Here is a 13,544-nt window from a genome sequence, read left to right on the forward strand (position 1 = left end):
TATAGTACCCCTTGAACTATTATTAGTGATGCGGGTAGTCACTTTTGTAACAATTCCTTTGTAGCGTTATTGAAAAAGTACAACATTACACATAAAGTAGCAACACCTTATCATCCTCAAACTTCAAGGCAAGTAGAGGTGAGCAAGAAGCAAATTAAGACCATTTTGGAAAGAATGGTGAACATGTCAAGGTAAGATTGGGCTTTGAAATTGAATGATGCTTTGTGGGCATATTGGATGGCTTTCAAGACTCCACTTAGGATAAGTCCTTACAGGATAGTCTTTGGGAAAGCATGCCAGTTACCAATGGAATTGGAGTATCGGGCATATTGGGCTATAAAGAGATTGAACCTTGACATGGACAAGGTTGGAGAAGAACAGAAATTGCAACTGAATGAGCTGGATGAGCTTAGGAATGAAGCATATGAGAACATGAAGATCTACAAGGAAAGAACTAAGTTTTACCATGACAAAGTAATACAGCGGAAAGAGTTCCATCTAGGTATGAAAGTGTTGCTTTATGACTCACGATTGTGTCTTTTTCCAAGGAATTTGAGATCAAAATGGATATGGCCATTTAAAGTTCGTCAAGTGTTCCCTCATGGAGCGGTGGAGATAGAAAACTTGAAGACAGGAAACCGATTCAAAGTTAATGCACACCGGCCGAAGGCTTACTTGGACAATTTTTCTCCAAACAAGGAGGTTGTGTTCCTCAACAACTCAGAATAACGATCGAGCATTCTGTCTAGCTCAAGACATTAAACAAGCACTTTTCAAGAGGCAACCCAAATGTTTTAATTTATTATTTTTCTTCATTTTTAGTTTATTTCAAGTTACTGTTTTGTTTTCATTAGGATTACGTTATTTTTTTTGTATTTAATTTTGTGTGTTTGAATTTTTATGAAATTTTAACACTTGATTGATATTTTTCCAAAAAATTCAAACCACGCCACGGTGTAAGAGGTTCATGCCGCGGTACAATTTTGAAGTTAATGATGTAGCAAACTAGCTTTTATGCTGCAGCGCAAGTCCTTGCACTACGGCACGATTTCGACGATTTTGAATTTGCAAAATCCATGTGACGCTGCGACACAAAACATTACGCCGTGGCACATTTCAACAACTGTTAAATTGTGCGATAAAAAACCATGTGACGCTGTAGCACATAAACTTATGCCACGGCGTAACACGATTTCTATATAAGGAGCAGGCATTTTATTTTTGTGCCACGGAACATTTTCTCCATTTTCTCTAAACCTTTCTTAGATTTTCGATTCTCCTTCAGTTCTTTGTCAAGATTTTCTGATTGATTATCCTACACAAATCCTAAACACTTCGTTATATTGATTTTGCAGACTTTAGATTGATTGAAAGCTGGATTGATTTGGGCATTTTTTATTTTGGGCAACAATTTCCAATCCGAGGTATTTGATTGCTATTGTTACATGGGTAAGCATCCTGGATCGCTCACTTGTCATTTTATTTGGATATTTGATTATGAAATCTTGACTTTTGAGTTGATTGGTTGCTTTGGCTATTGATTTGAGCAATATAGTGATTGGATAGTGACCTTATTGCATATTGTGTTGAGAATGGTAGTTTGTAGTTGCTTGATTACTCTGTAATTGGGAAATGGGCGAAACTGTTTGAGGAGTAGTGTGATATTTGATTGTTGGGAGTGTCGATATTCTGATTTTGATATGGCATCACATAAAAGGAGTTGAAATGTGGCTAGTCTTTTGTGTTGGTGGATTTCATGTTGATTACAGGATGTGCATTCAGTGGAGTTACTTCCGGTACTTTACGATCTGTTAATAAAGGGGGGTAATTTGTTTCTTTCCCTTTTGCCTCTACCTTAATTTGATGGCTACATTGGAGACAATGTAGGAAATTGGTTGGGGGTGGGAAAGTATGAAATTTATGTATGCCTGTGATTTTTTTTTTTTTTTTTTTTAGTTTGTGGGGATTTTTGCTCTTGGATTATGTTAAATGTCCATGATATAGCATGATTGCAATGACATGTAGTGTCTAGAAGAGGTCATTTTTACACTAATTTGAGAATTATTCTAGATGTTGATTTTGCTTGAGTTTGAAACTCTCGGGTGTGTGGTTCGTTTGGTTGGTTGGTTCTAGCATTTAGAGGTGTTTTGTGTGTAAACTTCCTATGATTTTGTGAGATTCCTAAAACTCTAGAACCTATTTGATGATCACTTGAGGTGAAATCCCAGATGATGCATGATTTAAGAAATGATTTAGGTCATCTTTGGACCGTTTGTGCTTTTCAAGCCAACCCTATATGTTATTATCCTTAGTCACCCCGTTGAGTTGTTATGGTATATATTTAGCCTCGATTTTCTTTCTTTTGACTTGTAATGACCTGCCCGTTTTAACCCTTAAACACATTTCCTTCCCATGACATTCTTTTAAGAGGATTAATCTAAATTTATGGAAGTGAAAATGTGTGTGGCTTTGAGATTGTGTAAATTTTGTAAGGGTGTTCGAAAGGACCGGTTGGCGGTTGTTGTGTGGGAAAAATGGGAATTTGGTGATACCCATGCTTCCTAAATTTCTATAATTGCTTAATTGATCCAAAAAAAAAAAAAAAAATCAAATCAAATCAAATCAAAAATCAATAAGGTAGTACGAAAAGGGTACATAATAATAATAATAAATTAATCATAATAATGGTTTAGGATGTGAGAGAATAAGTGTTGAGTGATCATGCTTTTGTAATGAAAGATTATTCCTCTTAATTGCTTGAATCCCTTATATTCCTTCATAACCCAATACCTTAGCCTAACAATGCAAGCTTAATGAAGCCCTAATGATCTGAAGTTGTGTGTTATTATCACATAATCATCATCGACATTAATCAATCAATTAATAATAAAAATAATGAAATCAAGCATAAGAGGCTTTGATACCACTGTAGGTTAATGGATCCGTTATGTAGCGGAATTTTAAAATTTTTATTCAAGATCCGCTAACCTTTAACCCATATTGATCCTTACGTCGAATATATTATTTTTGCATAAGAATTTAATCAAAGGTAAAGTATATCGTACCAGCGTTGGAGGCTCCTTTGATTTGATGTTGGAATCGCAAATCACTTCAATGTAGAAATGCACTCCCGGTATCCACACAAATACAGGACTACCGTCGTTGAGGGATTTCTAGGCTAGAGAAATCTCTAAACTACAAGAACAATTTTCTGCAAAATTTTTCTTTCAAAGAAAAATTCCTTTCTCACAAAAGGGGATTGGCATTTTTGAGAGAGAGAGAGAGGAGTGGATAGGGTTTCAATTTTTGCAATTTAATTTCATTAAATGATTTAATTTTAGTTGCACTTAAATAGTGAACACTAAAACCCTATTCCAATTTGGAATAGCCATCTATTCCAATTAGAATATTGGAATAGATTCCCCTTGCAACCAAACATAACATTTTAGTTCAAATTTAAAAACCAAATGTGAATTTCACATTATCAATATTAATAATAAATATTAATATTAGATAATATCCATTATATTTAAATATATATATATATATATATATGTAAACTAAATGTTTAAATATATAATCTCACTCATTACATTGTGAGATTACCAAAATGTCTTTTCATCTTAAAAGACGAAAAATGTCATTTCATCATAAATGACGAAAATAGCCCTCTTATGAATTTTGTTCTTAATATGTCTTCTATGTGTGAAACCCGAAGGCTTTTCATCGTATCAGTAATGAATAGTATCGCGATTAAAAATCAATCAATCGTTCGACTAAACAGAAACCAAGATTGGCCTATAGCCAGACATCATGGCCACCCGATAGATTCGGATTTAATGAACCACTACCTATCAACGATATGGTTACCGTATAATCAAATCCCTTCATCATCTATTATCTCATCAAGGCTAAGGCATAGAAATAGTGTCAACCTTGGTGGATATCCTTGATATCTTTGTATTTGGTTCTTCGAACCAACAGCCTTAACAAATTGGATTGAGTAACAACTCAGTCCCACTATGGCCACAGATTTACTGTCGTTGTCCTTTCACCGAATTGTGCAATGAGATAATTTCTCCCGTTCTTAAGGGTGATGAATCCTCTGTCAATCCACCATAGTCTCGATACACTTTTCAATGCAGCCAACCACTACCGTTTGGATATTCTTGAGAGGACTACTTTAGGCTAGTGTCAAGCTACACCAATCGGTGCACAAGGCACTCCGGTGATCTCAAATCTAAAGATCACATGCACCACCTTTCGTTGGAGGATTTGTTCCACAGACACTAGGGTAACCTTCTATGTGAAATCCTCCAGTAGGCCGGTCTATGTGTTGCACCAGGTCGTCATCAAACAACCTTGATAAGTGAGATCTATCACTGTCCTTCGACAGGGTCGTCCAACACTATGATAGTCTTATCATATTATCTGTGCCCTAAGTCAGGACAATACTGGGACTATGGATGTTTCTAGAATGGCCACCATATGTACTCATATGGTTCTCACTATCGAGAGTTCAAATACTCAATACCCTCGTCACAGTTCTGCTATCCTAAGGACATATATCACTATCTTATACGAATATAATCAAATCACGTGATATAGAAAATTGTCTTTATTGATAATAAAACATTATTACAAAGAGTCAATTTACAAAGTAGGATTGGCTCTCTCTCTCTCTCTCTCTCTCTCTCTCTCTCTCTCTCTTATATATAATTGGTTATATCTTTATTTATAATACTATATATATATATATATATATGTGTGTGTGTGTGTGTGTGTGTGTGTGTGTGTGTGTGTGTGTGTGTGTGTGTGTATAATCATAATGGTAAGACCAACTAATTTTATATATGTGGGAGGTTATAACTTAATGGAGGTGTAATTACAAAAATTATTGTTTTGATTTCTTATTTTATAATTCATGTTTTGGTGATAAAGTATTAGGATTTCAATTTATATTTTAGTAGTATTAGGATTTCAATTCAACGCTTCAATTGCCTACTTTTGAAATGGATGGAAGGTCATGTCTTTGGAACCAACAAAGATAAGTGTCATTGATGGAACTGTAATTGCAGTTGATGCATAGTCAATTGATGCGAAGCCACGACAATTGCCAATGGTTTTAAGCACTAGAAAATTAGGACCCCCGATGTCGATGAATTGCAAGTTACAAATGAAGTGGATGAGGAGAATAAAAGAGTCATTGTAGAATTGAGTGATCAGATTCAACAACTACACTACATTAATCGAATGGATATTAATGTCTTCCTTGATCATCCAAATTAGCAATAAATCGTGTATGCTTTAACTGAAGAAGAAATTATTGTTGCAATTAGACAAGAAGAGAAAGGATGATAGTACGGAAATACAAAAAAGTCCATGTCATGAAGCTCTAAACATGCTTGAGAAGCTAAAAATATTTTGGCTTCAACAAGAAGGTGTACATGTAGTAGCGGATCCAGAAATTTCTGTTAGGGTGGTGGGCCAAAATCCAAAAATTGTTCACATTAATATTTTTTTTTTAAATTTGGGCCACCCTCAACTAAGTGTTGCATCCGCCCTTGTGTCCATGCAAGAGAGTTATTACGTACGCGCAATGTAAAAGATGTGGTAACAACTCTAAATCATAAATCATAGTCCCAAACAACTTTAGATAAATATATTTTTTTTTAATCTTAAACTCTTAATGTAACGTAACACATATTATTACTATGTGGAGGCAACTTTCCTTAAAGCGGGAATTAGAAAAAGTACAACTTACTACAATGTGGAGTTTATTCTTATCTAGAGTATCACTATAGAGAGGTTTTATTGACTATATATATATATAAACTTCAAGGTGCATTTGGTTTAGGGAATGTTTAGGAAAATGTGTTTGGTTGGTTGGAATAAATTGGTGAGTATATTATATTAATATGTTTGGTTGGAAGGAATGGATTGGTGGGTATGTTATTTAAATTACTCAATTGCCCTCTTATTAAATATTATAATTATATTATTATTTAATATTAATTTTTGAATAATTTTTTTAACCCCCTACATTTCAAATTTAGCTAAAGCACCCCAAGAAACAAAAAAAATTTAAAACTTAACAAAAACACCCCTACCCACCCCAAGCCACTGCCAGCAGCGTACCACCACTGCCAACAATGGCGATAGTGGAGATCTTGTCGCAAAAGGCCAGATCTTTGGTCGTGAAATGGTCGTCGTTTCACGGCCAAATATCTGGCCTTTCACAACCAAAGATGTGGTTGTGAAACAGCCACAAATCGGGCAGATCTGGCTATTTTCGGGCATGGATCATAGATCCATGGACGGAAATTGCCTTATCTACGTACGACTGACCAGATATGGCTGGTCGTGTGCCATTCCATCACTGCTGCTAGTGATTTATGGCGGTTCGTAGTGGTGGCCAGATCCAGCCACCACCATTGGGTAATTTTTTTAAATTTCAAGAGTATTTATGTCCTAAAAATTTTGTATATAAGAATAAAATAGTCAATTGGTATTTTTGTAAATTGTTTTTAAAACAAGGGCATTATTGTCCTAAAATTTTGTTAATAAGAGATAAAATTATAACAAAAATAAGATTACCAAGTAATCTTAAAATACCTAGGTAAATGAAGGTAATCAAATTACCTCCTATATTACCAACAGTAACTACAGTTGGTGTTAGAAGATTATTAGAATCATATATTACTTAACAACCAAATGTGGTAATTAAGTAATATAAGATGATATTATTCCTTGGTAATCCTATATAACTCCTAACCAAACACACCCTAAAGGAAATTTTGGCCTATGCCACCACACTAGAGTAGATACCTTTGTGCTCTTGTGAGTTTTTAATCAAGTCATTTTTCTTTTCATTCTTTTTATTACTACAATACAGGAGTTGAATGGAATTTTTCAAAGCATCTAAAGAGAAAATGCATTGAACAACTTCAATTTCAAAATGCTACTCTTATTAAGTTGCCAAGGAAAAAAAACAATTCCATTCAACCAAGATTGAATATGAATTGGTCTTCTCTTCTTTCTTCAGCTATTTCATCAAAATCAATTCACTCTCCCCATTTCCTCATCCTTATCTTCATCACCATTATTAGAAGCAGTGACTGGCCGTCCAAAATCAAAGGTGACATCCAAGAAATAGAGCGAAAAAACCAGAAGAAAACTGGACAGAAACATGGGTACTGGCCCAAAGATCCAAAAGAACAAAGGGAAAGAGAAATAGAAAGCGCGAAGGCCCAGGGACCAGAAATAACTCCCCTTATTCACAGTGCTGGCTACATACTCTGATGTGAGTTGGTGATGATGAACATCTTGATACATCTTCTTGAATGGCACATTGATTAAAAAACTTGCATGGCTATAGTACCTAACTGACTGCACATTGAACAAGAACGCCACCAAAAAACATACCAATATTAAGAAGAACTTAATGGAGAAAAATACTTCAGTTTTGTCCCCAAATGCAATCCAGAATTGTCGATCACCGTTACCACCACCCCCTGTCATTAATACACCAATCACAGAACTCAACATTATAGCAGTTGATGCCAAAACAGTTGCTGCCATTATGTTGTTTCTGAATGTTTGTACTGCAAGCACCCCATTTTTCGACGCGTCCTGCCAAATATAAATGACCAATAATGATAAGAATAGTCATTTTCAGCGCTTCCAAAAAAAATAAAAAATAAAAAATACTTAATCATCAATCAGTAGATATCATCTTCCCCTAATAAGAATTATTATTTGTATTAATAATAGTCCTACAGAATGTTTGTACTTTAAGCGAGAGAGAGAGAGAGAGAGTAAAACTCATTTTCCATTAACGAGCATCAGCTAGTTATCAGTGTATACTTAAAAAGTCCGGATTTAATGTGTTAAAAAAAGTCAACTAACAAGAATTGTACCTATACAGACAGTCAATACATAAATTTAAGATTCTCGAGTGCAGACATCTGCACAGTTGAAAGAAAAAAAAAAGAACGACTAGTTAAATTTATACTTAGACCAAAGAAAATTTATAGCAAATAATTATATATGCATGTAAATTTGAATTTCAACACAAGATAAAATTAAAAAGAGAAAAAGAGTAACCTCCATCATAGCACGGGCCCAGAAGCGACGGTTGATGGCATTGACACCGATGACAGTCTTAGTGGGGTGTTTAATGATACGATTAAGAAGCCAAAAGTGATAAGACAGCATCATCAACAACCCAGAAGAAACCAATACGATATCAAAAAGTCGAATGTTCGCCATGGATAGAAAAGAATACAGTTACTCTACGTTTCTTTGTTTGTTTGTTATGAAGAAGAGGACGACTGAAGAGAAAATAAAAGTTGTTTATGTGTATGACAAGAGAAAAGCCAAATAGGAGTCTATTTTATATAAAGAAGAAAGAAAACTCATGAATGTTTCATTGCGTATGTGCACATGTATCAATCATTCAATGCAATTTTATTTTATTTTATATTGTATGTGTAATATTATGCTTGATGTAAAGTTTGTGATGTCATTCTTATAAGCTTCCTCTTTTATAATATTTAATTGAAATTTTCTATGAGGAACCCCAACAAAATTTAAATTATTATGATTATGTATGGCCAAAAATCGTAACGGGTCTTATTAGGCTCAAATACGAAACATCTACTATATGGCCTATTGTCACTGTCTAATTTCGGTTGGGTCTACGCTAAGATCTACACTAGGAGTCAGCCCATCACATAAACCAGGCTACTCATGCATTGGATCATTCAACTACTAAGGTCACACCACAAAATCTGGCCTTATCATTAGCCCACTTGGGCCCAAGCCCATTTGCCCATGGCCGCTCCAAAGGACCTAAAGTCCTATCAATATCCTAATTCATCTACGGATTCCACCTTTATCTAAATCCATCTAAGGTTTTCATCTACATCCTAATTCTTCAAAAATCATAAATCTTACATGAATTAGGACTCTTACTTCTACAAAAGCAAGTAAATTAGGATTTTCATGTTTACTCAAACTCCACCATTATGAACTCAAAGTTCTACTAGGAATAAAGTCCCTTGAACTACCTATATAAATAGAAGTCTGACATCTCATTAGGCATTCAACCTGAATACCACTTACTAGCTTCTAAAATTCTTGCTCTCAAGAACCACCGCCCCTTTCACAGTAGTTCTAGTTTCTAACAAGATTTCGGTAATCCTTCCTCCTCTAGCCCTTACTAAATTGTCTCTCAAGCCTCGTTGACTTGAACGTCGGAGTGTCTACGTCAGACACCATACTAGTGTCCCCCATGAGCTTCGCGCTTACTTCTTTGTGTGTGCAGGTCTAGCATATCGTCAGTGGCCTCAACCTTATAGGATCCGTCCCTTCTATAATCGTAGATTTTTACCATCTACAGATTAAAACTATAAAAATGTTAGTTTCACATTCTATTGGGTCAACATAAATATTTCTTTCTAAAAACTCATGGGATTATTAACCCTCACCTCCCCCAGCTTTTGTATTTTTCTTAGTGATACCTTGCAACTTTAAAATAACATCCCTCACCTCACCCTCATATTTCAATAATTCTCTCAAACATCTTCACTCTACCCTTTATTAAAATGGTCTGTTACAGGAAAAGTGTTCTAAACCCCTTAAGAATAGATATTTCAACCAAAAAAAAAAAAAAAAAATCCTAGAGTATAATTGTATTTATTAACTTTTTTTGTATAAAAATTAAAAGTAAATTGTATTTATTAATCTTTTTTCTTTTAGTGCAATTAGGGGTAAAAAGGTATTTTATTGGTTTTGGAGTTGAGAGCAACTTGGTTTTATTGATAGGGGTTTGAGAATAATTTCAAACATCTAAGGGATTTTGATAATATAGATATACATAAAGGATTTAGAGTTATTTTTCTTTAAGAAAAATAAAGTAAAACCTAATTGATTTTTATTTATTTCTTTTTAGGTAAATCGATAACTGATTCTCCTGTGACTCAAACACAATACCCCTAGATATAGCTAACTCAAGTGGTTAAAGAGCTCGTCATCCAGCCACAAAGGGAGAAATTAAAACCTAATAGATTACTTTAGCAAACAGTGGAGATAAGAGGTTTGAGAGAATTTTTTAAATTTAAGGGGGCCTAACGGATTTTATTTTAAACTTGTGGGAAACCTGGGAGTAGATGAGGGATAATAACCCTATCACACAGGGGCGGAGGGAGGGGGGTCAGTTGACCCTCCTTGACTTTTAAAATTTTTTGCTATGTTTTTACAAATTAACCCCTATATAAAATTAAAATACCAAAAAGCTGCATTATATATTTATACCCAGTAAATTACACTTTGTTGTTTTGGGGCTGTGAAACTAAAATTAAACCCTTCGTTCTCCTGCTAAAAGTAAACCCATCATTCTCCTTCCCTCAGACGTCTTCTTCCTCTTCAATAACCTATAAAGCCAATTCTTTTCCTTTAAGGCTTTATCCACACAAGTGTAATTTTCTCCTCCTATCAAGCCAACAAGTCCCTTTTTTCTTCAATTTTTCAAGTAATACATTTTATGTTTGTATTATTTTATTTTAAAAGTTTAAGATTAAATTATAGATTAGGATATAGGAAGATGAAATTGTCATTGGGACCACAAATTGCATCCATTTTTTATTTATTTGTAATGGTATATTGAAGTTAGAGGAAGTAAGAAGATAGTTTTTAAACTTATTTTGGAGTTGGCCTTGGCACCACATTATTTTACCCATTCCATATTGCCCTTTTTTTGTTTTTAATTAGTTTTACTAATTGAATATTCATGTTGGAGGTTCTAATAGTGCTCATAACCAAGCTCGAAGAATGTGTGAAACATTATTGAATCAAGACCAACATATTCATACATTTTTTGATCGACATTCTTCTCAAGCATGAACAGAGTATCGAACTCGTTTAAATGCTACAGTTGACTGTATTCGTTTTCTTCTAAGGCAAGGACTTGCATTTCGTGATCATGATGAATTCTATGATTCAAGCAACCAAGGGAATTTTCTGGAGCTTCTACAATTTCTTGCTAATCATAATGAAGATTACAATGCTGTTGCTTTCAAGAATGCTCCTGATAATCTCAAATTGACATCACCTGAGATTCAAAAAGACATTGTAGGTGCTGCTTCAAATGAAACCGTAGGTGCTATCATTAGAGATTTAGGAGATTCATTACTCGCTATAATGATTGATGAATCTTGTGATATCTCTAGGAAGGAACAAATGGTTATTGTCTTAAGTTATGTTAACAAGAATAGACTTGTTGTGGAGCGTTTTCTAGGTGTTGAACACGTTACTAGTACCACAACTCTCTCACTCAAGGCAACATTAGATAATTTCTTTTCAAGGCATGGGTTGAGTTTTTACTGCGAGGACAAGGTTATGATGGAGCTAGTAATATGCAAGGAGAATTTAATGGTTTGAAGAAATTGGTTTTGAAAGAGAATAGATGTGCTTATTATATTCATTGTTTTGCCCATCAACTCCAGTTGGCTCTTGTGGCTTTGGCAAAGAACCATGATGATGTTAATGATCTTTTTAATATCGTGGCGATTGTGGTTAATATTGTTGATGCTTCGTTAAAGCGTTGCGATTTTGTTAGAGATAAGCAAGCTTGTAAAGTTATTGAAGCTCTTTCTAATGATGAACTTTCAAGTGGAAAATGTCTCTCAATCAAGAGACTAATCTACAACGTGCCAGTGATACGCGTTGGGGCTCACATTATGGTACCTTAATGAGCATAATCTTGATGTTTTCATCCATTATTGATGTTCTTGAAATTGTGGCAAAAGATGGGTCAAACTTTGAGCAAAGATTTCATGCAAAAAACATATTTAAATTGATGCAATCATTTAACTTTGTATTTAGTCTATTTTTTATGAAATATATACTTGGCTTTACAAATGAACTTTCTCAAGCACTACAAAGAAAAGATCAAGATATTGTAAATGCTATGAATTTGGTTGAAGCATGTAATCAAGCTTTACAATTGATGAGGGATAATGGATGGGAGACTTTATTAAGCAAAGTTTATTCTTTTTGTGCCAATCATGACATTGATGTTCATAATATGGATGACAAGTTTTTTATTCAAGGGCAATCACAACATAAGGCTCAAGGTATCACAAACGTCCATCATTACTGCATTGAATTATTTTATAATGTCCTAGATATGTAGTTTCAAGAGTTGAATAATCGATTCAATGAGGTAAACACTGAATTGCTTATTTGTTTGGCATGTTTATGTCCAAATGAATCATTTGTTGCTTTTGATAAACAGAAATTGATACGCCTTGCCAAACTTTATCCTAATGATTTTTCTAACTTAGAACTCATGGCACTTGATTATCAACTTAATGTTTACATTTTGGATATGCACTCTAATGTCAAATTTATGGGATTGAAAGGGATTGGAGATCTGGCAAAAATGATGGTTGAAACTAAGAAGGATATAGTGTTTCCATTAGTTTATTTATTGATGAAATTAGCATTGATTCTACCCGTTGCCACTACTAGTATAGAGAGAGTGTTTTCAACAATGAATTTTGTGAATAATCGTTTGCGAAATAGAATAAGTGATCGATGGTTAAATAATAGGTTAATTGTGTATATAGAGAAAGATGTATTTGATAGTATTGATAATGAAATCATTATCAACACTTTCAAAAGATGAAATCATGTCGAGGACAATTATAAATGTACTAGTTAATAAGAATTTTATAAATAAAAATTTATGCTTATGTTAATTTAAAATTGTATTATTCTTTTAACTTTAACCCCCCTATACATTATTTCTAGCTATGTCCCTGCTATCACATGACTCTTTTATCTTCTCTTTTTACTTTATATATTTTTTAGGGCCCTGTGTCATGCCCGTAACTTTACTGCTTCTAGGCACACTATTAAAATAGTATTTAGATTAGTAGAAATTATTCAATTAGATCAATCAATTGCTGAAATTCATAGGCCTTTCTCCGGTTCGTGTTATTAATCCTTAAAAATCAGTATTTAAACTTTTTAATTAGTATACAATATTGATCAATTATTATATATGTTACTAATTTAGGAGATGAGTTTTGAGGGTCCTTTTGATTCAAAGTTGAGAAGTGTTTGTAAAATCTATCTTAATCCTGCAATAGATTTCAGTCTAATTTTTGCATATTTGACATCCAATTTAAATATGAAATTAATTAGGACATAGGTTGTTGATGCCCCTTTTTATTCATGAATTTCGTAAGAATACTTTTATACTTTATTAACATAGAACATATTTGTTTCCCGCATATCATACAATAGGGCAATATGTTTTTGTTAATGGCCACTTTTGTCAAGGAGATTCGATTATGCAATCAAGACCCATCAAGTTGCAAGGCTCCATCGCAAACCCAAAATAAAGCTTACCAGGCTCTTCAACACAGCACCCAAAAGTTGATTCTCGGTAGGGGTGAGCGGTTCCGGGTATCCTACATTTTTCGGGAGAACTAGAACCGAAACCGCACAGTGCAGGTTTCCAAAAAGAGGAATCG

General features: G+C 34.1%; 2 protein-coding genes across 2 annotated transcripts; one reads left to right on the forward strand and one right to left on the reverse strand.

Moving 5' to 3' along the window:
• The first annotated feature begins 237 nt into the window (after positions 1–237).
• LOC116138705 lies at positions 238–729 on the forward strand. The gene has a single exon (XM_031424390.1). The coding sequence runs from the start codon at positions 238–240 to the stop codon at positions 727–729; it is 492 nt and encodes a 163-aa protein (XP_031280250.1).
• A 6,330-nt stretch (positions 730–7,059) lies between these two features.
• Positions 7,060–8,345, reverse strand: LOC116138707. Its single transcript, XM_031424391.1, has 2 exons — positions 8,107–8,345; positions 7,060–7,632 (listed from the first exon to the last, which is right to left on the reverse strand). The coding sequence occupies exons 1-2, from the start codon at positions 8,269–8,271 to the stop codon at positions 7,060–7,062; spliced, it is 738 nt and encodes a 245-aa protein (XP_031280251.1). The 5' UTR covers positions 8,272–8,345.
• Positions 8,346–13,544: the final 5,199 nt, after the last annotated feature.

This window comes from Pistacia vera, unplaced genomic scaffold (assembly GCF_008641045.1).
Source record: "Pistacia vera cultivar Batoury unplaced genomic scaffold, PisVer_v2 Contig343, whole genome shotgun sequence".
Lineage (NCBI taxonomy): Eukaryota > Viridiplantae > Streptophyta > Magnoliopsida > Sapindales > Anacardiaceae > Pistacia > Pistacia vera.